This window comes from Echiichthys vipera (assembly GCF_963691815.1).
Source record: "Echiichthys vipera genome assembly, chromosome: 10".
NCBI classification, from domain to species: domain Eukaryota; kingdom Metazoa; phylum Chordata; class Actinopteri; order Perciformes; family Trachinidae; genus Echiichthys; species Echiichthys vipera.
In genome coordinates, this window is record NC_139835.1 from 26,596,008 (window position 1) to 26,618,347 (window position 22,340).

Consider the following 22,340-nt stretch of genomic DNA (forward strand, 5'->3'; position numbering starts at 1 on the left):
CACACACACACACACACACACACACACACACACACACACACACAGCCCTCAAGGAAACGCATGCACTGACCAAAACATATGGGAAATCAATGGGAATCTCCAGCAGCATTTAACCCCTGAGGTTGTGTGATGTTGGATGAGGACCCCCCCCCCCCCCCCCCCGTATTGTCTCCATATTTGCTCTTCTTCTCTTTGTCCTTCCCCATCTCAAAGGCATTATTTACAATTGCAAAAGGGGGTCAGTCTGCTTCCAACTAAAGCCCTTTTCAGACATGCACTCCAATTTGGTCTCATCGCGTCTGAACAAGCACCCTGGCCAGATGAGGTCAGCTGTAGACACGTTTCTGCATCACTTTCAACACGCCACGAGTCGAAATAAAGGGCTGAATAACGCCAAGTGATAAATGCAGAGAGAGAGTGAGAGATTAAATGTACATCTTGTATTATTATTGTATGTATTCTGGGTCATGATGATGTGATGTTTTTAGACAGAAAGCCTAACCAGGGTCAGGGGTCGTAAATTAGCTTATATGCGACACATCTGTATCATGCTTTTATGATCTATTACGATGGGTTTGTTTTTTTCATTGTTCCTGACAAATAAACTAATTAATACATAAATGGAAGAAGGGGAGAGTCAGCTATCACAGCTGGTCGATAAGAAGAAGAAGAATAATTCCTTTATTAGTCCCGCAATGGGACATGGGCACGAAATACACACACACGTACAGACAAGACCTCAAGACCTATATACATACAATTAACGGAGGGATGTTAGAGCGAAGCTGCCAGTGACGGGCGCCCAGAGGAGTTGGGGATCCGGTGCCTTGCTCAACAGCACCTCGGCAGTGCCCAGGAGATGATCACCTATGGACTGAGCTACTGCCGCCCGAAAAAGACAGGTTCCACCGAGACTTGAACTCGGATTGCTGGATTCAGAGTCCAGAGTGCTAACCATTACACCATGGAACCTCCTGTTTGACTAGCATGCTCGTTCTGCTTAGGGTGCTGACACAGAGACCCCTTTGTATATGAAACATGAAAGACCTGAATACCAGGGGACACCCGTGTTGTGTTCGTGGGTGCATGTACACACAAAAACACCATTAAAAACACAGCCTTGAAGAGGGTCATGGTCCAGACCAAATTCAGTTTCTAATGGCATGCCCGAGGCTAACTAGCTTGTAGCCTGTCTCGCCTTTGAGGGAGACAGACTGTTTCTAAGAGTCTCAACAGAACAGGGACTCTTCATAGCTCTTGTGGGTGATCTCTATATTTTTGCTCTTTTGTTGTTCTTCACGAGCTATGAGCTAATGGAGCTCGATAACTTGTTCAATGCTCACAAAGCCTGCAGGGGCCACTTAGCTTTAGTTTATAATCCAATGTGACATTTGAGCGTCTTCATGGCGAAAACAAGCAGAGAATGCACAGATGAAGCAGTGAAAGGGCTGATGTGTTTACTGTCCAACTGCTGGGCTTAACGTCAAAGCATAGCCTAATGTAACTGGAGTGGGAGTTCCCCTCGAGGGCGGCTTGGGTGTCGTTTTTCTGGACTGGATATGAACAAAGTGCCTGTCACTCAGTCCTCTCGCAAATCCTCTTGATCCCTTTGTGCGTGCCCTTTTTTCTTCCCCGCGGTGTGTTTCGATAATCGGAGCTGTACTCATTCGTTCCAACTTTCTCTTTCTCTTTAACCTTTTACATTTTCCCTCCCTCTGTCCGTCCCCATGGCCCTCGTCTCTTATCTTCCACAGCGTCCTTTTCTCCCAATGGTTCCTCTACGGTTCAACGGACTTCTTTGGATCGATGTTTCTCAGAGTGAATACAGCTTAAGCCCTTTGCACACTGTAAACACCAGTTTAAATGATATTCCTGTTTTATATTTGTTAACGCCTTCACGGGAAATCATATTTTACGACATTGACCTCGTGACCTTTCATTTTCATCTTCCTCTCTCCATTTCTCTCATCTCTCTCTTCACCTCCCGTCCTCACGTTACTTCTGTTCCATCACATGTCCCTGGTCTCTTTCCAGGAATTGGGCCTGGCCTAATTCCCCATTACTGAGATTGATGGAGCAGGGGATCGGTGCAATCGCTGGCTGGCTGGCTGTAGATAACTGTGTAAGCAGCCAGGAGGTTTGTAAACACTCAAGCTTCCTGCCCCTGCTGTAGTTTTCACTGACCTCTCTCAGTCTATTTTTAGTTGATGGGTGTATTAGAATTTGGTATAGGTTTACAGATAAGGCTAAATAACAAAACAGAGATATTAAACTTATATTAATTGAAATGATCCTAGTTTGGGTTGGAGTAAAAATCTATTTAAAACTGGCTGTTCTTGATATGGGTTGTAATACTAAATTCTGAATGTTATTATTTTATACCTTTGAAAAGCGGGGAAAACTCTGTTTCATAGTTAAGGGGTCTTCAATTGATTATCTTCTCTTTCTAGCTCATGCTGCACTGATCACCTATGTATGCATTCAGTTAAAACATAAGAATTGAACATTTCAAAACCTCAATACAAGTTTTGACAAATTTACTGACAATCATAACAATATGATTTCATATTGAGCCTTAAAACTACTTCAGTTTCAAAGAGCTCCATCCCTGAGAAGGTTACTGGTGCTTATGTTTCTGCTTTCAAAGTAAAAACAACAACAACAACGGTAATGTAATAAATGGCTCCACATCCCTCAGACTCTAACCCTGTTATTGAAGCCGCGGTGCGAACTCGGCCTGTATGTGTTTGTGTCAGAGCAACATGAAAGCTCCCACTGTCCCTCGGTCTGAAAATAGAGCAGAGAAAGCCCTCTTTGTGTTTGCTCTCTTCAATGGACGGGACAGTTCCATAAAGTGACCGACTGTTGTGCTTCTGTGTGAGTGCGTGTGTGCATGTTTTCCCAACACTCCTGTAAGACATTACTTGTGCCTGGGAGAGCCGATGACAGACTCTGGGTTATAGAGCAGGTATGAATGGCACCACAACAGCACCACGCGCTGCACTTCAGGAATAAAGAACAATGGCTTATTTCTATTTGCTTCATACCTATTTCTTATCAGCTCCTGAAACCCATCCTGCACTTGTAATTACCCTCTCTTCCAAGCCAGGAACTTTAACCTCCTGAGTACTATTCAATGAGGGCAAACAGAGAGCATTGTTCGAGCCGAGCTCAACACTTATTGTACCTGTCTTAACTGAACTGACGATCAGAAAAAGAGTGATTATATAAGCCTTGGTTTGTGTTGTGAGCCTCCATTTTAACAGCAGAAACTCCAAAAGCAGAATCAAATGAACCGACTCTGATTGTGCAACAACCCTGAGCAGCAGTGTTGAACGTAGTTTAGCTCATTTCAGCTTTCTGCTCTGGTTGCCAATGATCAATTTTTACTTAACACTCCTCTAATTAGTGTGATAATACATTTGAGTTCATCAAAGACAAAATATATTGTAAATCCACATAATGGGGTCACATACTGGATGATGTGGGTTAGCGAGTGGGTGGACCTGCCTTAGGGACATGTCCTCCTATCTCCCCCAACGGTTAAGTGCTTGGTCATCAAAGTGATGCCACTTCTGCGTGTTATGTTTTATCTCTTTCTGTTCCTTTGTTTCAACCATGCGAAGACTTCTGCGCCAATATTTAACCCCTTCTATAAGCTCTTTCCATGTCTCGCTCTTGGCCTCTGTGCATGCAGGGAAGCGCATTTTAATTTAAATTTTGATCATCACTTATTGGAGAAGAAGAATGTTATCTACTGATCGCATTATGCTGCTTTCCAGGACAGACTGTGGACATTTTGAACGGACTTTATTGACAGTCAGTAGGAATGGTAGGAAGCTACCTGTGACCCAGAGCAAAGAGACTGGAGGGCGGCAAAAACCAAGTAGACCAACACTGTGGTAAATGTGTGTGTTATTTTTTAACAATCCTCAACCAAGTAGATGCCATAACAATGAGATCTATTAACTCCAAAAGGTCATGGATTGCAGATTTATGATGTTATTATCACAGAAGTCATTTTGTCTCTCATTGTGCACCAAAAGGATCATCTAAACTCACAGGAGCCACAGATGCTGCAGAGACATTAAGAGCTGTGAATGAATGAATGGCAACAACTCCAAGAAATTGTGCAATCTGATACAGAGGAATGCATCAGATAAGTGGGATTAAAGCAGTACGGTGGTGCTGTACATCAACCACTAAACTCCAGCATGTTGGGTACTCACAGGTTTGGGCATCTTTCTCCTCTCTCCGCCCGTCCCCTGTTGCTGAGAAGACAGAAAGAAGTTGTCCTCCGTCTTCCTGCCTCACTACGGGGCACCAGCTCCTGGGACACAGCAACGACAAAAGCAAATGCATCAATGTCAACTGACACGTAACATAAACGTCACATTCAGGGCACCCTTCAGACTGTCATGCATTGTACCTTTCTGTATCTCTCTTCTATTTTTTGTTTATCTCTCTACATCTGTCACTATTAAATGAGACAATGACAGGAACCAATCAAAGACAAGATTCAAAGGTCAGAGGAAGAAAAGGAAAAAATAACAATGGAGAAGAGAGAGTGATTAGGACGAAGCAAAATAGACACAGAAATAAGAAGATTAGTAATAAGAATATTAAGACACTACGTCGCAAACACCAGAAAAGTATAATTTTGGCAATTTCCACATCCATAAAGAGGGCTCAAGTACTGCTGATACCAAGTGTTAAGTCTAAATGTTAAGTCTTAAAAAAAGCACAACATTTTTCAAAAAAAGATCCTACAATGCTGTAGTTAATTTAAGAGTCATAGCTGATGATCATCTTTATTAATAAATAATCTATTTCAGCCGTCAATGAATCATTTTGTCTACGAAATGTCTACAAAGTGCATTATTAGTCCAATCAAAAGCCCCTAGCAATGAGCGATTGTGCTCAACAAATTATCTCTGAATTGTTATCCACGTCAGATCTTGTCGGTGTTTCAAATACGTAGGTGAAGTGTGCTCAATCATGGTTGTTTCCCCACAACAACAAAAAAAAACAACTGAGCCAATCGCAGCTTTGTAGGTGGGAATAAGAAGGAGAAGGTCTTGTTCCTGTGCTGGATCCAGAAGAACGAATGGACGCAGAGAACTGACCATCGAAAATGAAAACAGGTGTGAATGGGATAGAAGTTGGGAAGGTAAAGTCTTAAATTGACACAAATATTAATTTTGCCACTCTTAGCAACCCCCCCCCCCCACCCAACCATGTTTATGTTGACTGAAGATGATGCAGACAAGACGGATGCATCAACGACGTTGATCAATAAGAGTGAAATATTCCCCCTCTCAAACATTAACCTGCATATGAACACATCAGACGTAAAAATCAAGTACAAACAAAATTCAGATTCATTTTGAATAGGCTGTATCTTATTAATGTTTCTGCACTAGTAGCTACTGTATACGAAGTTACATGCTGCATCACTGAGAAGAATACATTTAACTGGCCTGGAATCCAATACAATCCTCCTCTCTTCCCAAAAGTGAATCTGTTTCTGAAAGTCAACCACAGCAGCACAAACAGAAACACTCAGCTCATTTAAACAGCTGCTGCTGAGCTCCTCTACTTTGGCTACAGCTCAAAATGAGCCCGACTGAAGTTCCAATGGCAGGAGTGTATTTTACCAGTTTGGAGAAATGAAGAGTGTGTGGAAAAGAAGAGACAGAAGGAGGAACAGGCAGTTACCTAGAGTCAACTGGGCAAATGCTGAAATACAAAAATAGAGACATATAGAAACATACGTAGATAGAGAGAAAAAATTGTTTCACGATCTGTTTAAGGTGCCTTTGACCTCCTTACTGTTAGTTTTCTGAAGTGATGGTTATCTGGACACTAGTGTGGGTTCATCTTGAACTTCTTGTCAGCTAAATGACTAGAATCTGAAACAGGGAGAGCGGTTGGAAGGTGTCCCATAGGTGCCACATCTTTGTGATGCGTCAGGCTGGAAATAGACCTTTCTCAAGTGTCAGCACAGAGAAGGAGGCTCCATCAAAAGATCAGTCTGAGAACAGAAACGAACTCGGAACAAAGTAACGCTGGAAGATTTCTGAATCTAAATTGAGTTATTTACTTGGTGTGAGAAAGGTTTGCCCTGCGCATTATGACCATAAGATACCAGCCAAGTGGGTCGGATTTAAAGTATTCCTTCAATATATATTTTTATTTCTAAAGTTAAAAAACATTTTATGTGTTCTGGTCTAGATTTGTGGACACAGAAATATTTAGTAGGGTATGATAGACTGGCGTCCTGTCCAGGGTGTACCCCGCCTCACGCTCGATGTCAGCAGGGATCGGCTCCAGCCCCCCCTGCGACCCCGACAGGGACAAGCGGTTGAAGATGAATGAATGAATGAATGTTGTGAGTTTTAGGTCATGAAAAAAAATCACAGTATTCTTTTCTTTATTTAGCTTTTATCAGTATGTTTTCCAAAGTGCCTTGTCTCAGCACTGTCTCCAAATAGTGATATAGTTCATCATCTAAATGCCTCTGTAACCGTCCTAAATGTTTCCACTTCCCTTAGAATCCAATTCCTGTCTCATAAAAAGAAATGTCTACATATTTGAAATGCATTGAATATAATATTAATATAATATAATATTCTAAAGGCAAACTGCAAATGTAATATTCACATCAGAGAGCATTATGAATAGACTTGTGACCTAATTCAGCCCTAATTCTCTCTTTTGTGTTGAGAAAATTCACTTTGATGTAGCACATAGCTGTGGGCCATGTCCTGCGAATCAATGCTGAGCTCAGTCAGACCTGCCATCATCACAGCCTTTTGGGGTCAAATCCTGAAGGTATACCAGGCCCGGAATATGCCCTTGTTCAAAGTGAGCAAGGGCAATCAAAGCGACCTCATTCTCAACCAACTAACCCTGTGTTCTCATTTAACTGTCCCCTCTACCACTAGTTACAATCGAAATAGCTCTAATACAAGGTGAAAGACAGCAGAATCGTCTATTCGCTTTAAAATAGGAAGCAGACCTAATACTGAGACTCAAACCTGACCTCGACCTATTAAAGACCACGCCCTGTGCTGAACCCGACTGAGTCAAATAACCGGTCGTTTTGGTCTTTACTTCATTTTTTTTATGCTCTTTTTATGCTGAACGACGTATTTATCATCTCTGGTAAACACAAGCCTTAACGTGGTGCTTTTGGATGATTCCTTGAGTTGAATCTCAGTTTTACAGATCTGTCAATTAAATCAACTAATCGATCAGTCAAGAAAATCTTATTGTGTTAGTCGACTGAGAATTTCTTCCTCGGGGACAGCCGGAGTACTTTTAGCTTGTTTTAGCCTGAACATGACAGTACATGTAATTTATGTACCTTTAATTAGCCAGGCTTATATAACACATTGACTCCTCCACTGGGCATTGCATATCTACTTGCAACACATCACATGCATGTTCACAGACGACTGATTCTTAATAAATTTCATCAAAAAAACCCTGCAAACCTGCCCCAAGCTGAAGTTTTTGTTAAATAGCCCAAACCCTCTTGTAGTGACAGAATCAGTTTTAGCATCATAGTTTTTTTCTATATTGATTACTGCTGAAGCCAGTGCAGTCGGATTAGATTATCTCCTGGGAGGTCAATATAACAATGTAGAACAACAACAACAATAGTTTATGAACTATTAATCAACTGTTACACATCTAAGTTCGATGGTTCCTTGCAGCCTGGGAAGAGAAAAAGCACAACGCACATGCTAAATGTGCTGTTGGCACTTCTACCAACAACCTTCAACTAAAATATAAAGTGGGTGGACTTAATAAGATCTGCACAATACGGTCTGATTAGCTGGGTCTTCCGGTGCAATTTCCCTCCACCTCTGTATCTCCTTTTCTTGCAGTACGTCTTTATGTTCCACCTCATCAGCGCTGAGAGCGAGGAGTAGAATAGTGCATTGATAGTGCACTCATCAGCGAGGGGAGAGACACATAAGAATTCAAAGCTTGCCTTGACCCATTTACCTGCAGCCAGGAGATAAGTAAAGACACTGAATACTAAAATAACTAAGACTTAAAGCTGGCTCACTGGTGGAGAATGTTAGACATGATGGCTTTCACTTTGAGAGAACCGAGTATTTAGGGTTTTTATTAAAACACGCTGCAGGTCGAATGATATTCAAAGCAAGATGAATATATTATTGACCAAAAACCTCTTTTAACTTGATGTTTTTATGTTTTTCTTCAGGTCGAAACAGCCGCTAGAATGAAAACATCAGCTCTGTTGTCCATTTGGCAAAGTTAAAGTGATTACCATCTACAAACCTTAATACATTTAAATGCTTTAAGCTTTTATGGAAATAGACAAACCCCCTCGCATGCACGCACACACACACACGTACGCATGCACACACACACACACACACACAAAAACAGACACACACACCCAAGGGTTGACCTTTAGTGCGTGCTTTAGCTGAAAGCATCCAGAGTTTTCCAAATGAACAGGTCTGCTCTGTTTAACAGCCCAATACCTCGTATAAACCTGGATCTATAGGCCTCCAGGGTGTGTGTCCCTTCATTCATTCAGTGGATACAAGCGGATACAGCTTCCAGGTCACCATTCATGCAGAAAGAAACTCTGCCCTCTTACACTCATTCATGTCTCCCTCTTTTCTTTTGTCCAAATCAATCTCAACACACTGTCGTACTTTACTCCCATTTACAGGGTCCTGTACGCCTGCTTTACAGATTCCTGCTTCTGCTCCTCCTCGCATTCATCCTCCTTTAACAACACTGCAAGTGGAGTTGGGTTATCACCCAGAGTTGATTAAATGCTATTCTGAGTCTGGTTTTGATGGAAATCGACAAAATTACAACAAGAGATGCACCGTTACGATGCCGGGATCGGATATCGGATGAATGAGGCTGAACCAGTCATTTCTTTTTTATTAATATCATACACAGTTAATTAAAGTTAATTAAGCCATTGTTTGTTGGGTTTCAGGCAGCTATTTTATTTGATCTGTTTTATTTAATCTACTTTATTACATATTAAAATATCTGTTTGCAGTGCACTTTACATGGAAGTGTTACTAATTTTTGCTGCTAATGTACACTTTGTTATTTGTTAATAAATAATATGAAGTACATTTATACAAATAGTGTTAATTTTTCACCTTTTTTAACAAGGCTAAATGTTTCTGTCAAGCCTGGTGCCTTCATTAACACGGCAAGGTATACGGTTCATTCATAAACATTAGGATCTGATCGGTATCGAGTATCAGCCGATACGCTCAGCCCAGGTATCGGACTGGATCGGAAAAAACTGGATCGTGCATCTCTAATTACAACCACATTATTTCCTGTCAGAAACAGTATTTGTCAATAACAAAAGCAATTCTGTGACTGGGATGATTCAAATGTGAAATAGAAGAACAAATAGAGGAACAAATTCTCAACCTTGCCCGCTGTCAGTCTGTTTGTTTGTGCTGGAGTTAGATAAACTAGCATTAGCGGATTCTTGGATATTATGACAACAGCTGGGGACATCCACAAAGTTCTTACACACGGCTCCAAGAAACACACCGTCACGTTCAACAGGATGAAACTGAATCATGTTTATTTCGATCAGTGATTGGCAAAATTGAAACGTCTTACAGAACCAGGTCCATTTCTTTGTCATCTTACATTTTGATTAATTTTGCTTGGCTTATTTTATGGATTTTTAATCTTTGCACAAATAATAATTTGCTTCTTTACTTGGAAATGTTTAACAACTCACTTTCACTTTCACTGAGCAAGTGAAAGCTTAGTGGCTGTTTTGGTTGACGGGTTTAGCTCCTGCGTGTGTGTGTGTGTGTGTGTGTGTGTGTGTGTGTGTGTGTGTGTGTGTGTGTGTGTTCTTGTGAGTTTGTTGAATCACTGTGGGGTCCATATATCTGCACAGCAATGTTCTAAAGGCGAACAATGAAGCTGTCCATTTGTTTGTGTTGCGTCTGTCATTACATGTGTCTCTGCAGACGCTAAAGAAATCGTTCTGCTCCAAGCGCCAGAGACAACACAAACACACAAACACACACACACACACAGTGGCTTCCAACAGCTGTTGTAACAGCAGGAAACCATACCAACTGCTTCGCTCGATAACAAGGCGTTACTTGTACAACAGCAGAGCCGCCTGATTCCTTATTGAGTGTAAGGAGCGTTGTGTGAAACAGCCCAAATGGCCCGTTCAGGGTGTGACCTGTGATCCCACAAACATCAGCACACAACAAAATGTGACCAGCAAATGAGGCTAGCAAATGTACTGCTGTAGACAGTGACTATTGTCTTAGTATACCTTCTGAACAGGTTGAACATGTTAGTTTAATAACAAAAAGAGGAACAAGAACAGCCCTGAGGAAAAGAAAGAGACACACAGAGCATCAGTCTGGGTCTGGACGGTAAATACAGACAACTACGTGACAAATGATGCTTTCTCTTTAATAATCTACTCATGAGTCTAACAACAGGGCAGTGTTTTCAGCATTATTCATATTAATTAGATCAATATTTACTGTAATAAATACTGACTTGGCTAAAGAGTCAGTGCAAAGACAAGTGAACGGGGTAAATCGATGTGAATCTGAGATGAATGGCATCATCACTTCTGTTTGCTCCTGCACAGGCACTCATCCAGGCTAAATTTAAACTATTCAGTCGGTTATATCCATCTGTTGCACAGGTTAAATCTGAGACCACCAGATACTCTGCATATGGAGACGAGCGGAGGATCTACTGTAACTGTGAAGGTCAGGAACAAAATATGAATCCTAAAACTTAAGAATAACTTTCCTTTGCGCTCTCATATCTTAAGTGACTTAACATGTGGCATTGTCATTTATGCATTTCAGAAAAGCAGCGCATGAATGACAGATATAGACAAAGAAGGTGAAAGAATTCAAACGAGAAGATGTGATCGTGCGATGCTAAGAGTGAGGGACAGAAAGAGAAACTAGGTATCGTCTATCAGTGAACCTGGCTGTGATGAGGGCTGTGTTTGCTCCCAGTCACCAGCTGTGACTAACCAAGTAAAACACCCACATTGTATCTTTTAGGGATAGTATTAAGGATTATTCTTATTCTCAGTTATTAGATTATTTTCTCGATCGATCGTTTGGGTCAAAAGTGACACAGAAAGCAGACAATCTTTACAGTTGAGAAGCAGGAACCAGTGAATATTTCATATTAGGATAAGTCAGCAGCATAAAACTGTTAATGAGTTTAAAATTGATTTTCTCTTGCTTTTTTTTACAGCCTGGGTTGTATATTAAAAGATTTATCATTACTTTTATTGGATATAATATAGTTTCCCCTCAAACAGAATTCGGTTTTAAAAGCCACTGTAATTCAATTATCTCAACCGCTGATTTGGAAATAACCGAATTGAGCGTTCAAATTACGACTTAAACTCTACATTCAACTTCCTGGTTCAACCTACTGTACTTATTACCAATGCATGCATACACTTTAACAACACAGCGAATGATAAAAATGAATTTCTGGTGCAATCGCTTGTATTTCATCCTTTTTTTGGGGCTTTAAATGACAAGTCATGGAACCACAGAAGTGTGAAAAATCAAGGAGAAATAAAAAAAAAATGACGCTAAGAATGAAAAGCGCATATGTAAACTAGGGAAAACTAGAAATAACAAATGGCAAAAACTCAACGGAGAAAGAAAGATGCAAGACACCTCCAACAAGCTCAAGGCGCCAAATCTCCAACCATTCATTATCACAACCAACAGTAATATTGTCGACCAGCAGCAGCTGCCGTGTGAAGAAATCGCTAAGATTCCTCCAGCTTCACGTGCCGAATCTAAGGACAATTAAGTGATTTGCTGTCTTGATTTATGGGTCTGTTTGTTTACGGTCTACGTAAAGTGTTAATGCCTTGCCTTAGAACACCCCAACTGCTGTAGGTGTTGCTTTGTTAAGGGTCAAAGGTCAAGGTTACCTGTGCCTGTTTCCCATGCACGCTCTAGCAACTCTACACTCCCCCACCAAAATCCAAATTCCAAACTTAAAGATGAGTTGAGATGAGCCACCGTGGCTGTAACCAAAGAATCAAACAGAAGAAACACCACGACAAGAACAAGGACCTGCACTGGAAAGGTTCAAAGTTACATATCTGGAGAGAAGGGAAAACATGCACATTTGCATTATTTAAAAAAAATGTTTTATTAGATATTGAGTTTGGCCCGCTACTTTATCCCAGTTTTTAAATTGTGCCCACTGTGAATTGGAGTTTGACACCGCTGATGTACGGGGACACCACATGACCTTAAACTTTGGTTTTTCAAATGGCGACTGAACACATTGCAGGTATTAAAAAAAATGACCATCTTATCTCGTGATTCAAAATAGATATGAATAATAATCTGGGCCTTTTTAGTAGCCAACAGGGGTGCCTTTAACTGCATTCAAACCTGCACTTAAGGCTTTAATGTTGTTGTTATAACGACACAGAAACTAGGTCCAACCTCGTTTTTTTCAGACAACATTCTCCTACTCTCATCTCGAGCCGTGAGATTATTCACCAGGTTACACATAATCGTGGTGCAGACCAGAGAGAGTAATCTAAAACCAGCAGTCAAAGGTATCTCATGTCATGATGGAGTGAGCCTCTCTCTCAAATGAGTTGTAATTTGGTCCCCAGAGGAGGCGGAGCCAAGAGCAACAGGAGGATCTGAGCGACGGGGCTAACGGCCAATGAACTCACTTCCCCCGGCTGCGATTAGGCCAATCAGAGACTCCCGACTTCCCTGAGGCCGGCGGAGCATCTGTTTGTGCCAGACGGGCCGCTAGCATCATGTGTGGGCGCGCTGATGGGACCGTATTCACGACCGCTGTTTACGCGCGGGAGCTAAAGTAGTCCGTGTTACGCGCGGTGGGATTCTGCGTGGTTTCCAGGGCGGAGGGGGTAAACTCACGCGAGCTGACAAACAAACTACTGTGAGGAACAAAGTTTCCATATCATTCACGAGGAAGCGTCGACACCTCTTAAGCAAACGTGTGCGCAGGTGTCAGACTGTTGTTATTTACATGATGTGGTTTGGTTTAAAGTTAGAGACGCAGCTTTGGAGGCTGGAGCGACTAAATAAGAGAAAATAGCGGGATTTGAATGGAGCACAAGTATTTAACAGCACAATAAACCAGACCGTATATTTACAGCTTGGACGTGACACCGTGTTAATTATGTTTAAGCAGCTGTTGTTTGCGACGTTGCCGCGGAGAGAAAGGCGCGTCAGCGGCGGCGGGACGCGCTTCAAAAGTTGCAAACGGCGCAAGAAAAACATTGTTCCCGCTGTGAGCTTTACAAACGGAGCAGCAGAGCCCTGCGACAGAAACGGTAAAGCTGCTGGATCCCAACAGCAGAGCCGGACACGACCGTGCCAGTCCCGGGGTCAGTGGGGAAATAATGACCCAACACCGGCACGGCTGCAGAAACGTCAGCGCTCGGTGTGAATGATACCTGACGGGTGGTCTGCGTGCGAACAGGTCATTCTAAGAAAAACACAGGACACGCATCTAATGACCCTGACTGCTAATAAGCTCCGTTCTGTTGCGTAACATTTAAGTGACACACAGCACCTCGGTGCAAAGTGACACCACTCCACTCACCCGTCACCGCTCCGAAAACGTGCAAGACGCCGGTTAGAAACCGGGGGGAAAATGTGATCCACGCAGTCGTACCCCGCTGTGTTTAACCTGCCCGTTAGAGAGGCTGGTAAATGAAGTTATAAGCGCCAGTGCTGGTTATAACGGGCCCGCGTAAAAACACCTCCACCCGCTCTCCAGCCCGGAGAAGAAAATCCCCCTCGTTTGAAGGGCTTAAAGGAGCGCAGGCGACCAAACTCACCTCCTGGCTGCGCTGAGGATGTGTCCGACTGTCACCCCCTCCAGCTGGCACCAGCACTTTATATATCCACAGCAGAGTAAAAATAGAGCGCTTCGCCCTCCCGTCCTCTGCGCTGTTTCCCGGACACGGTGGTGGCGTATATACCGAGAGTGTACTGCGATACGGGCTTCAGTGCTGGAGAGACTCCTCCGCCAGGCTCCCACAACCGGAGAAGAGGTACAGACAGTCAATATGGCTGACGAACTTACCGTACCGAGGCGTGGTGAGCAGGAGTCCTGCAGATCCACCCCCTCCTCCCCTCCCTCACCCCGTGACAGAAACTCTGCAGAGCAGCCGGCTGTGGGCTGTGGACCAGGGGTCCCAAACTTATCACAACCAAAACGGAGACGTTTATGCAGCAGAGGTGCTTCTGGTAAATGTGAGATCACACTTTATTTAGAGTAAGTCTCTGATACTAAACTGCCTGTAATGTGCCAGTAAACTGTGTCAGTAAACTGTGTGAGCATTGGGTGTAAAGGTGTCCAGGTAAGACACAAAGCACTCAAATTGTTACTAACTAACTGCAGAGAAACCTCAAACCAAAGTATATCTCTGTGGTAAAGTATGCAAGTCCTGTCACGTGAACATTAGGGCATACCTCAGAGTCATCATGTTGCAGGGGAGTAGGGGGGATACAGGATGAGAGCGATGGGCATGGATGGATTCTTGCCATCCTCCAAGTTTTCCTCTCATCTTCACAGAAAATATCTGTCTGTCTGTACACACATTACATTCATTTACTGATCAGTCACACAACCAATCAAAATCAGCAAACAATCAAAAATCCACTTCAGTATCTGAGCAAGAAAAAAATCCACCCAACTTTCTACAGAACACATTTAAAAGCCCCAAAATATGGTTGAAAAAAAGGAATAACCTTAATGAACCACAACGTTCCTGTCTGTTATAGTGACGGTTTTCAACGCCACCGTACTCTACGGGGGAATTGTTGGGTCTGTGTAAATCATAAATAAGTCATAGTGTGTGGTCTTTACCTACTCTGTAAAGTGTCTTGAGATAACTGTTGTTATGATTTGGCACTGTAAATAAAATTTCATTTGAATTGAATTGAATTTCTTTGCACCTTATATGCAATATAAATGATTCCGTGCCCCAAGTGTGACTATTGGCCTAAGTCAACATTTACATTACCAGCCAAAAGTATTGGTCAAAAAGAGACCATGATAATATCAATGTGACGTGTATTTGCATGTATTTGTTTTCCTTCCTTGTACACACAAATAATTGTGTTGCCTGTGATCATTCCCACCAGGAAGAGAGTTGTACATGTCAAATAAATTGTCATCAGTCACACTTCTTGTGTCCGCCAGGCTCCCACAACCGGAGAAGAGGTACAGACAGTCAATATGGCTGACGAACTTACCGTACCGAGGCGTGGTGAGCAGGAGTCCTGCAGATCCACCCCCTCCTCCCCTCCCTCACCCCGTGACAGAAACTCTGCAGAGCAGCCTGCCGTGGGCTGTGGACCAGGGGTCCCAAACTTATCACACCTAAAACGGAGACGTTTATGCAGCAGAGGTGCTTCTGGTAAATGTGAGATCACACTTTATTTAGAGTAGGTCTCTGATACTAAACTGCCTGTAATGTGCCAGTAAACTGTGTGAGCATTGAATGTAAAGGTGTCCAGGTAAAACACAAAGGGCTCAAAGATTGTTACTAACTAACTGCAGAGAAACCTCAAACCAAAGTATATCTCTGTGGTGAAGTGTGCAAGTCAAGTGAACATTAGGGCATACCTCATCATCAGTCATCATGTTGCAGGGGAGTAGGGGGATACAGGATGAGAGCGATGGGCATGGATGGATTCTTGCCATCCTCCAAGTTTTCCTCTCATCTTCACAGAAGATATCTGTCTGTCTGTACACACATTACATTCATTTACTGATCAGTCACACAACCAATCAAAATCAGCAAACAATCAAAAATCCACTTCAGTATCTGAGCAAGAATAAAATCCATCCAACTTTCTACAGAACACATTTAAAAGCCCCAAAATATGGTTGAAAAAAAAGGAATAACCTCAAAGAACCACAACGTTCCTGTCTGTTATAGTGAAGGTTTTCAACGCCACCGTACTCTACAGGGGAATTGTTGGGTCTGTGTAAATCATAAATAAGTCATAGAGTGTGGTCTTTACCTACTCTGTAAAGTGTCCTGAGATCACTTTTGTTATGATTTGGCACTATAAATTAAATTGAATTGAATTAAATTGAATTTCTTTGCACCTTATATGATGATTCTGTGCCCCAAGTGTGACTCTTGGCCTAGGTCAACATTTACAGTACCAGCCAAAAGTATTGGTCAAAAAGGGACCATGATAATATCAATGTGGCGTGTATTTGCATGTATTTGTTTTCCTTCCTTGTTGTGACGGGTGGTTTTGGAACAATGGAAGTAATGCATTAATGTGCCAAAACAATAAGTGTGCCAATGGCACCACGAACTCTGTTTTCATAACTATGAACTACGGTTACAAATAATTGTGTTGCCTGTGATCATTCCCAGCAGGAAGAGATAGGTGGAGACGGAGATAGTTGTACATGTAAAATAAATTGTCATCAGTCACACTTCTTGTGTCATTTCACCGGAATATATGTGTTGGGTGAACACATATATTCCCAACACTCTTTTTTGCCCCTCACCATGCTGTACTTGCCCGTCTCCATCTCCTTAAAGAAAAAAAGCTCTCCATTCATCAGCGCCTGTAAACGAAGGCTTGATGAAAATAGCCGTGTTGTGAAACAGAGCCCATGTGGTTGTGAGGAGGAGAGATGTGTCATCTTTGAGCTGTGAGTCACTGGCATGGATCCTGCCTCAACCTGAAGTCGTCATGCAAGCCGAAATGAAAATGATTATGGTATTCTACCATTTCATCTATTCAATTCAATTCAATTCAATTCAATTCAATTCAATTCAATTCAATTTTATTTATAGTGCCAAATCATAACAAAAGTTATCTCAGGACACTTTACAGAGTAGGTAAAGACCACACTCTATGACTTATTTATGATTTACAGAGACCCAACAATTCCCCCGTAGAGTACGGTGGCAACAAAAACCTTCACTATAACAAGCAGGGACGTGGGACAGACCCAGCTCTGTGGAGGACGGACATCTGTCTGCACCGGAGAGAGGAAGAAAAGGAGAGAGAGAGACGGACATATGGACAGAGACAGACACACTTCCAGTAACTATAATAATATCTATAGTAATGTGAATATGACTTATATGTTATGGCAGTTAATACAGAAGAATAGTAGAAACAAGCACAGCTAAGGTGATAGATTATAATAGCAGCAGGAAGCTTCATGCAGGACCACGGCAGCAGGCACCACCACCATCAGCAGAGACCTGCGAGACGACAAAGCACAAACTCCGGAGAAGAAGTTGAATTAGTAACATGCTACGCTGTGTTTTGGACTTGGATAATAAAAGGGTTGCATTGATGTTAAAAACCTGATAAGGAGGGAATCGATAAGGAATTGGACAGATACGGGCATTGGTATCCATAAAATCGTTTTAATTCCCATCCTTAAGTCAATATTTAAAAGCAATAACAGTCTGATACCATTCTATTAAAATATCCTTTTCCCTACTACATATTATGTATTGACATTTTAATTGTTGCACTAACTTTTACTGAAATTTGCCTCTTTAAGATTTATTTTAATTCACCAGTAACAATATAGTATGTCATGAGCCATTGTTGATTTTATTTGCTCCTATACAATTCAAGCTCAACATTCAACATTAATTATTCATTCATTCATTCATCTTCAACCGCTTGTCCCTGTCGGGGTCGGGGTCGCGGGGTGCTGGAGCCGATCCCAGCTGACATCGGGCGTGAGGCGGGGTCCACCCTGGACAGGACGCCAGTCTATCACAGGACACATAGAGACGAACAGAGACAGACAACCATTCACACCTACGGGCAATTTAGAGTCATCAATGAACCTAACACCTGCATGTTAGCATAAGGACATTAGAATATATTCCCTTGGTCATCTTCCTGTCACCTGACACCATGTACAACAGTATGTTTACCATTTTTATCCCTCAGCGCTGATTAAATAGGACACGTCTGAAGTGTTTCCAGACCAGAGAGACTGTCCAGAGTGTGTGTCAGATGTTAGCTCTGAATACAGGCTACAGCAATCCTAATCAGTGTGTGGACCTGCACTGATGCCGGCCGCTTCATCACAAGGAGAGGGAGAGAGAAGTCAGCTGAAAATGGAGGCCAGATTATAATGAAAGCTCTCCTGGGAGACTGATTCATCAGTATTCATCTCTGTCCCATTTTAAAGAACATCACTGACATCAATGTGGAACACTGAGGAGAATGGAAACGCTGCATGGTGATTATGTGAAATGGATCAGATACACTGTGTTTCTAAAACAGTATTAGAGCAGGTTCAAACCCTCGCAGTGTCAGTGTGTCGCTGCGACAGAAAGGACACAGCCAAGGACAAAGGATTTAGATCCTTGTTAATTCATCTTAGTCCACGGAGCAGGCTGCTCAGCAACAGCTGATGTTGATGACATCTTCAGTTTCTCTGAGTTGACCACTGCACATGTTCAGTTCTGTGGGAAAACGCCAGCTCAGCGCCTCACACGTTTGCTAATCATCCACATTCCTCCCACATTGGGCTCCTTTTCTCTCTCGCCTCTTCAAGGCCGTGTCCTCTCCATTTTTCACTCAGCAGAGTGTTTTCAGACGGCAGTTTCAGTGCATTAAAACGGGATTACAGTAATCTCACAGGTGCACTCCAATGACACATCTTGTACCGTAGCTCTCTTCCTGTAACCCGGGGGAATTGAAGTCTTTAAGTCCTTTAAGCATTTAACGAATGATTCTGAAAGCCAGTTCATGAAACCTTAAAAGTGCATTTATGTTATTATGGACCAAAACGCTGAAATATGAAATATGAAAATATCTGACGTATGATGAAATTAGTTTCAGTTAGTTTAAGACTCACCTTTTATCTGGCTATAAGTAATTTCTTATTAATTACTTTTGATTTTGTTTTTAGCTTTACTTGGTTTGTTTGTCACATTTTAAAATCTCTTTGAGTTTTGCAATTTCATATAAAGCCCCTGTATCTTATGTATGAAATGTGCTATACAAATAATATTTTATACAACTGACTGACAAAATGACTTCATTGTGCTTGACATTAGATTGTTAGAGCCTGAGAGATTTTAATGCTTCTTGGTGCTGGTTGTGTCACTGGTATTTTAACTGTTTTTTGTTGTGCAACACTGACACCTTCTGGCCACTTATGGAACCTCACTCTTAACCAGGACTGTTCTGTATAACTGAATTATAATGTATCGTATGTCATTTTCTCTGAATCTGAAACACTCATCTTCCCGTGTGATGAGTTCTGTTGCTGGTGTGCAGGTCTTGTGTGTTCCTGCAGGCACTCATTCACCTCCGCTCCCTCTGTGTTTATAACATTATTACAAATGAGCAAAGCTTACATTCTGCTCAAACTCTATTTGACTCCAGCTGATACTTGAAATTACATTTTCAAAACACATTTGATCAACACAGTAGCATCATGGGAGCTATGTAAAACATATTTTGATATTCGGTGATATATCACTACGTAGTTTCCACACATTTTTGAGCATGGAGCTTGAAGGAGCACTCTTATCACTTTTTTAAGCTAATACATTTTGTGTTTGCTTAATTTTGTGATATCAGGAAGCTACGTAGCAACCACTTGGCGACAGGGAGGTGACGTAGTGCGTAAATCGAGTAACCCCTCCTGTCTCTGATAGAATACAGGGATTTCTTGATCCCGTGCGAATTGGCCATTTATATTATAGTCGTCCTGAGGTAAGACTATTTTACCCCACGTCCTAAACTGATCTCATCCGAAAGGAGCTTTACGTGGTGAAAGAGATGCCAGTTATCAGGTTATTTTTAGACAGGGCAGTAAAACTTTTTTGGCCTGGTGCACCTCTGAGCAGCTTTCATAGGAATGAACAGGGCTCTGTCGGGAACGCTGTATCCAGTTCTCTTTATACGTCCATGGAGACGACCACAACAAAAGGAGAAACAGGACCGTGGAGTATGATTTGACCTCACTGGACCTCACTCCGGCTGCTCAAATGCTATCGCACAGATGATATTACAGCACAACTGTTCATATTAGCGCCTTAGATGCAAGAAATGTGTTTAAAATAGAGCCAGACTAATATATTGGTCGCCATATTGGTAAATTTTACCCCTAAAATCGGTATTGGTATCGGCCTCAAAAATCCCATATCTGTCTTGTCCTAGATAATAATGAATAGATTTGGTTTTGGGACTGGTGGGCAATCGAAACGAGCAGTTTTGATTGTCAGTCAGCATTTTCACTATTCTCGTTCTTTTAATAGTCTACAGGGGTGGCTGTGGATCAGTGGAGAGTGGGTTGTCCTCCATTCGAGAGATCGACGATTCGATCCCCAGCTCCCCCGGTCCACATGTCGAAGTGTCCTTGGGCAAGACACTGAACCCTGAATTGCTCCCTGTGCTGCGCATGGGTGTGTGAATGTGGTGTGAATAGTTAGATTAGATGGTTTGTAGATGTCCAGTGCCATCAGTGTGAATGTCTGTGAATGTGACAAGTTTGAAAGCGCCTTGAGTAGTCAGAAGACTAGAAAGGGGCTATATAAGTACAATTACCATCCAACAGTCATTGAAACAATGCACAGTGGCGTTTTTAGATGAAAAAAAATGGTGGAGCAACAAGGACACATGAACAGATTCAACAAGAGAAAGTTTCACAATTTGGAACAATGCACTAATTGACACACAGGTGATAATCAGACCGTACACGTGACATACCTGTTCTCCTCCATTTTCCTTATAACGTCACTGCTCATGCTGTCAGTTTGGGTGGCTGTTTTTCTTTTTGAGAGGTTTGGTTTATAACAACACCCCGCGGCCAAGGAAACACATTTGACAGTGTTGCATTTGGTTGCTTTGATATCACATGGCTTAGACAAATTAATATTCCATCAACAATACAATTTAAATTTGTTTTTTGTTCCATACTGCCTTTGGATTGTTTGATTCATATTGTCCTTTTTTGCAAATGAGAGCAGGTTGAAGTCACTTATGAATTCGTGGCATGCTTTTTTTCCCATAACAAGTAGAACTACTGTATATAAATACCCCTGAGAACTGTGTATAACAGGATAACTCATTACAAAATGCTCACAAGTATTGAGGTAAATTCTTACATTCTGTGTACAGGTGAGCTGCAAAAGGTGAACATTATGGAAACGGTGGTTCAAAATCTGACTAGAAGTTTCCTTTGTGGCCACAGGAGGACAGCAGATCCCCACCTGGTGTTACGCACACCCTCTCTGGGTCCCTTTGTCACCTCAAATATAAAACAAACAGTTGTGTCTTGATTTTTTCCATGTGGCATTCTTTGTCTATTGATTGCTTGTTAAGTTTAAGTTTGTGAAGATTAAAGCAAACATGTAGGTTTGTCTTTGTTTGATAGGAGAGTCAACACCGCACGCTGTCCCCATTATGAGTTCCTTTTCTGTACAGTACAGCTCACAATAGCCGAGGTGTTTGCACATGGAGGTGGTTTGACATTATGAGTCGATGTGACCAAACGTTCTCTGACCGCAGTTGAACTTTCTGGCATTAAAACGACAGGAAAAGGGCCACAAACCGAGACACTGAGAATGATTTATAGTGCAGCTCGATCTCACCTCAGAACACCTTTAGAAAAAGTTTCCTTAGTATGAATCTTTTAAAAACAATGCTCTTATAATATCTGCTACACCTGTTTTCATATGTTCATTTTTCTCTATTCGGTAACCTTAACTTACTAGAACAACATGTCGACATATTGATTACTTTGTCAATCAAGGTTTTTCAAACATGCAATCAACTCTTTTTCATTCTGCTCTGCTGCAGCAACCAGCCAACACATTTACATCTGGGCAGCAGTAGCTCAGTCCATAGGTGACTTGGCTGGGAACCGGAGGATTGCCGGTTTGAGTCCCTGTGTGAACCATAAATGGAGCGTGGACTGGTGGCTGGAGAGGTGCCAGTTCATCTCCTGGGCACTGCGGAGATGCTGTTGAGCAAGGCACCGAACCCCCAACTGCTCAGGCTGCTGGTCACTGACAGCCCCCCTCGCTGTGACGATCTCTCCATTAATTGCATGTATATACAGTAGGTCCTGTTTGTGCATGTGTGTGTATGTCGGGCCTGTGTGTGTGTAACATGAATAATAATAATAGAGTGAAAAAAATCAAATTTCCCCGTTGCAGGACTAATAAAGGAATTCTTCTTCTTCTTCTAATCCATAAGATTTATGTGTTTCTTTTCTTTATTTTCTCTCAGATCACTTGGCAGTACTGTGACATT

The 22,340-nt window shown here is 42.0% G+C and overlaps 1 protein-coding gene across 1 annotated transcript in view; it reads right to left on the bottom strand.

Moving 5' to 3' along the window:
* Window positions 1-14,032, bottom strand: part of LOC310952916 (radixin) — a 37,865-nt gene extending 23,833 nt beyond the window's left edge. Inside the window, exons 1-2 of the mRNA XM_083921759.1 lie at window positions 13,895-14,032; window positions 4,230-4,330 (exon numbers count right to left, since the gene is read on the bottom strand). Coding sequence (XP_083777885.1) covers window positions 4,230-4,241 — 12 coding nt within the window. The 5' untranslated portion in view covers window positions 4,242-4,330; window positions 13,895-14,032. The remainder of the gene's footprint in view (window positions 1-4,229; window positions 4,331-13,894) is intronic.
* Window positions 14,033-22,340: the final 8,308 nt, after the last annotated feature.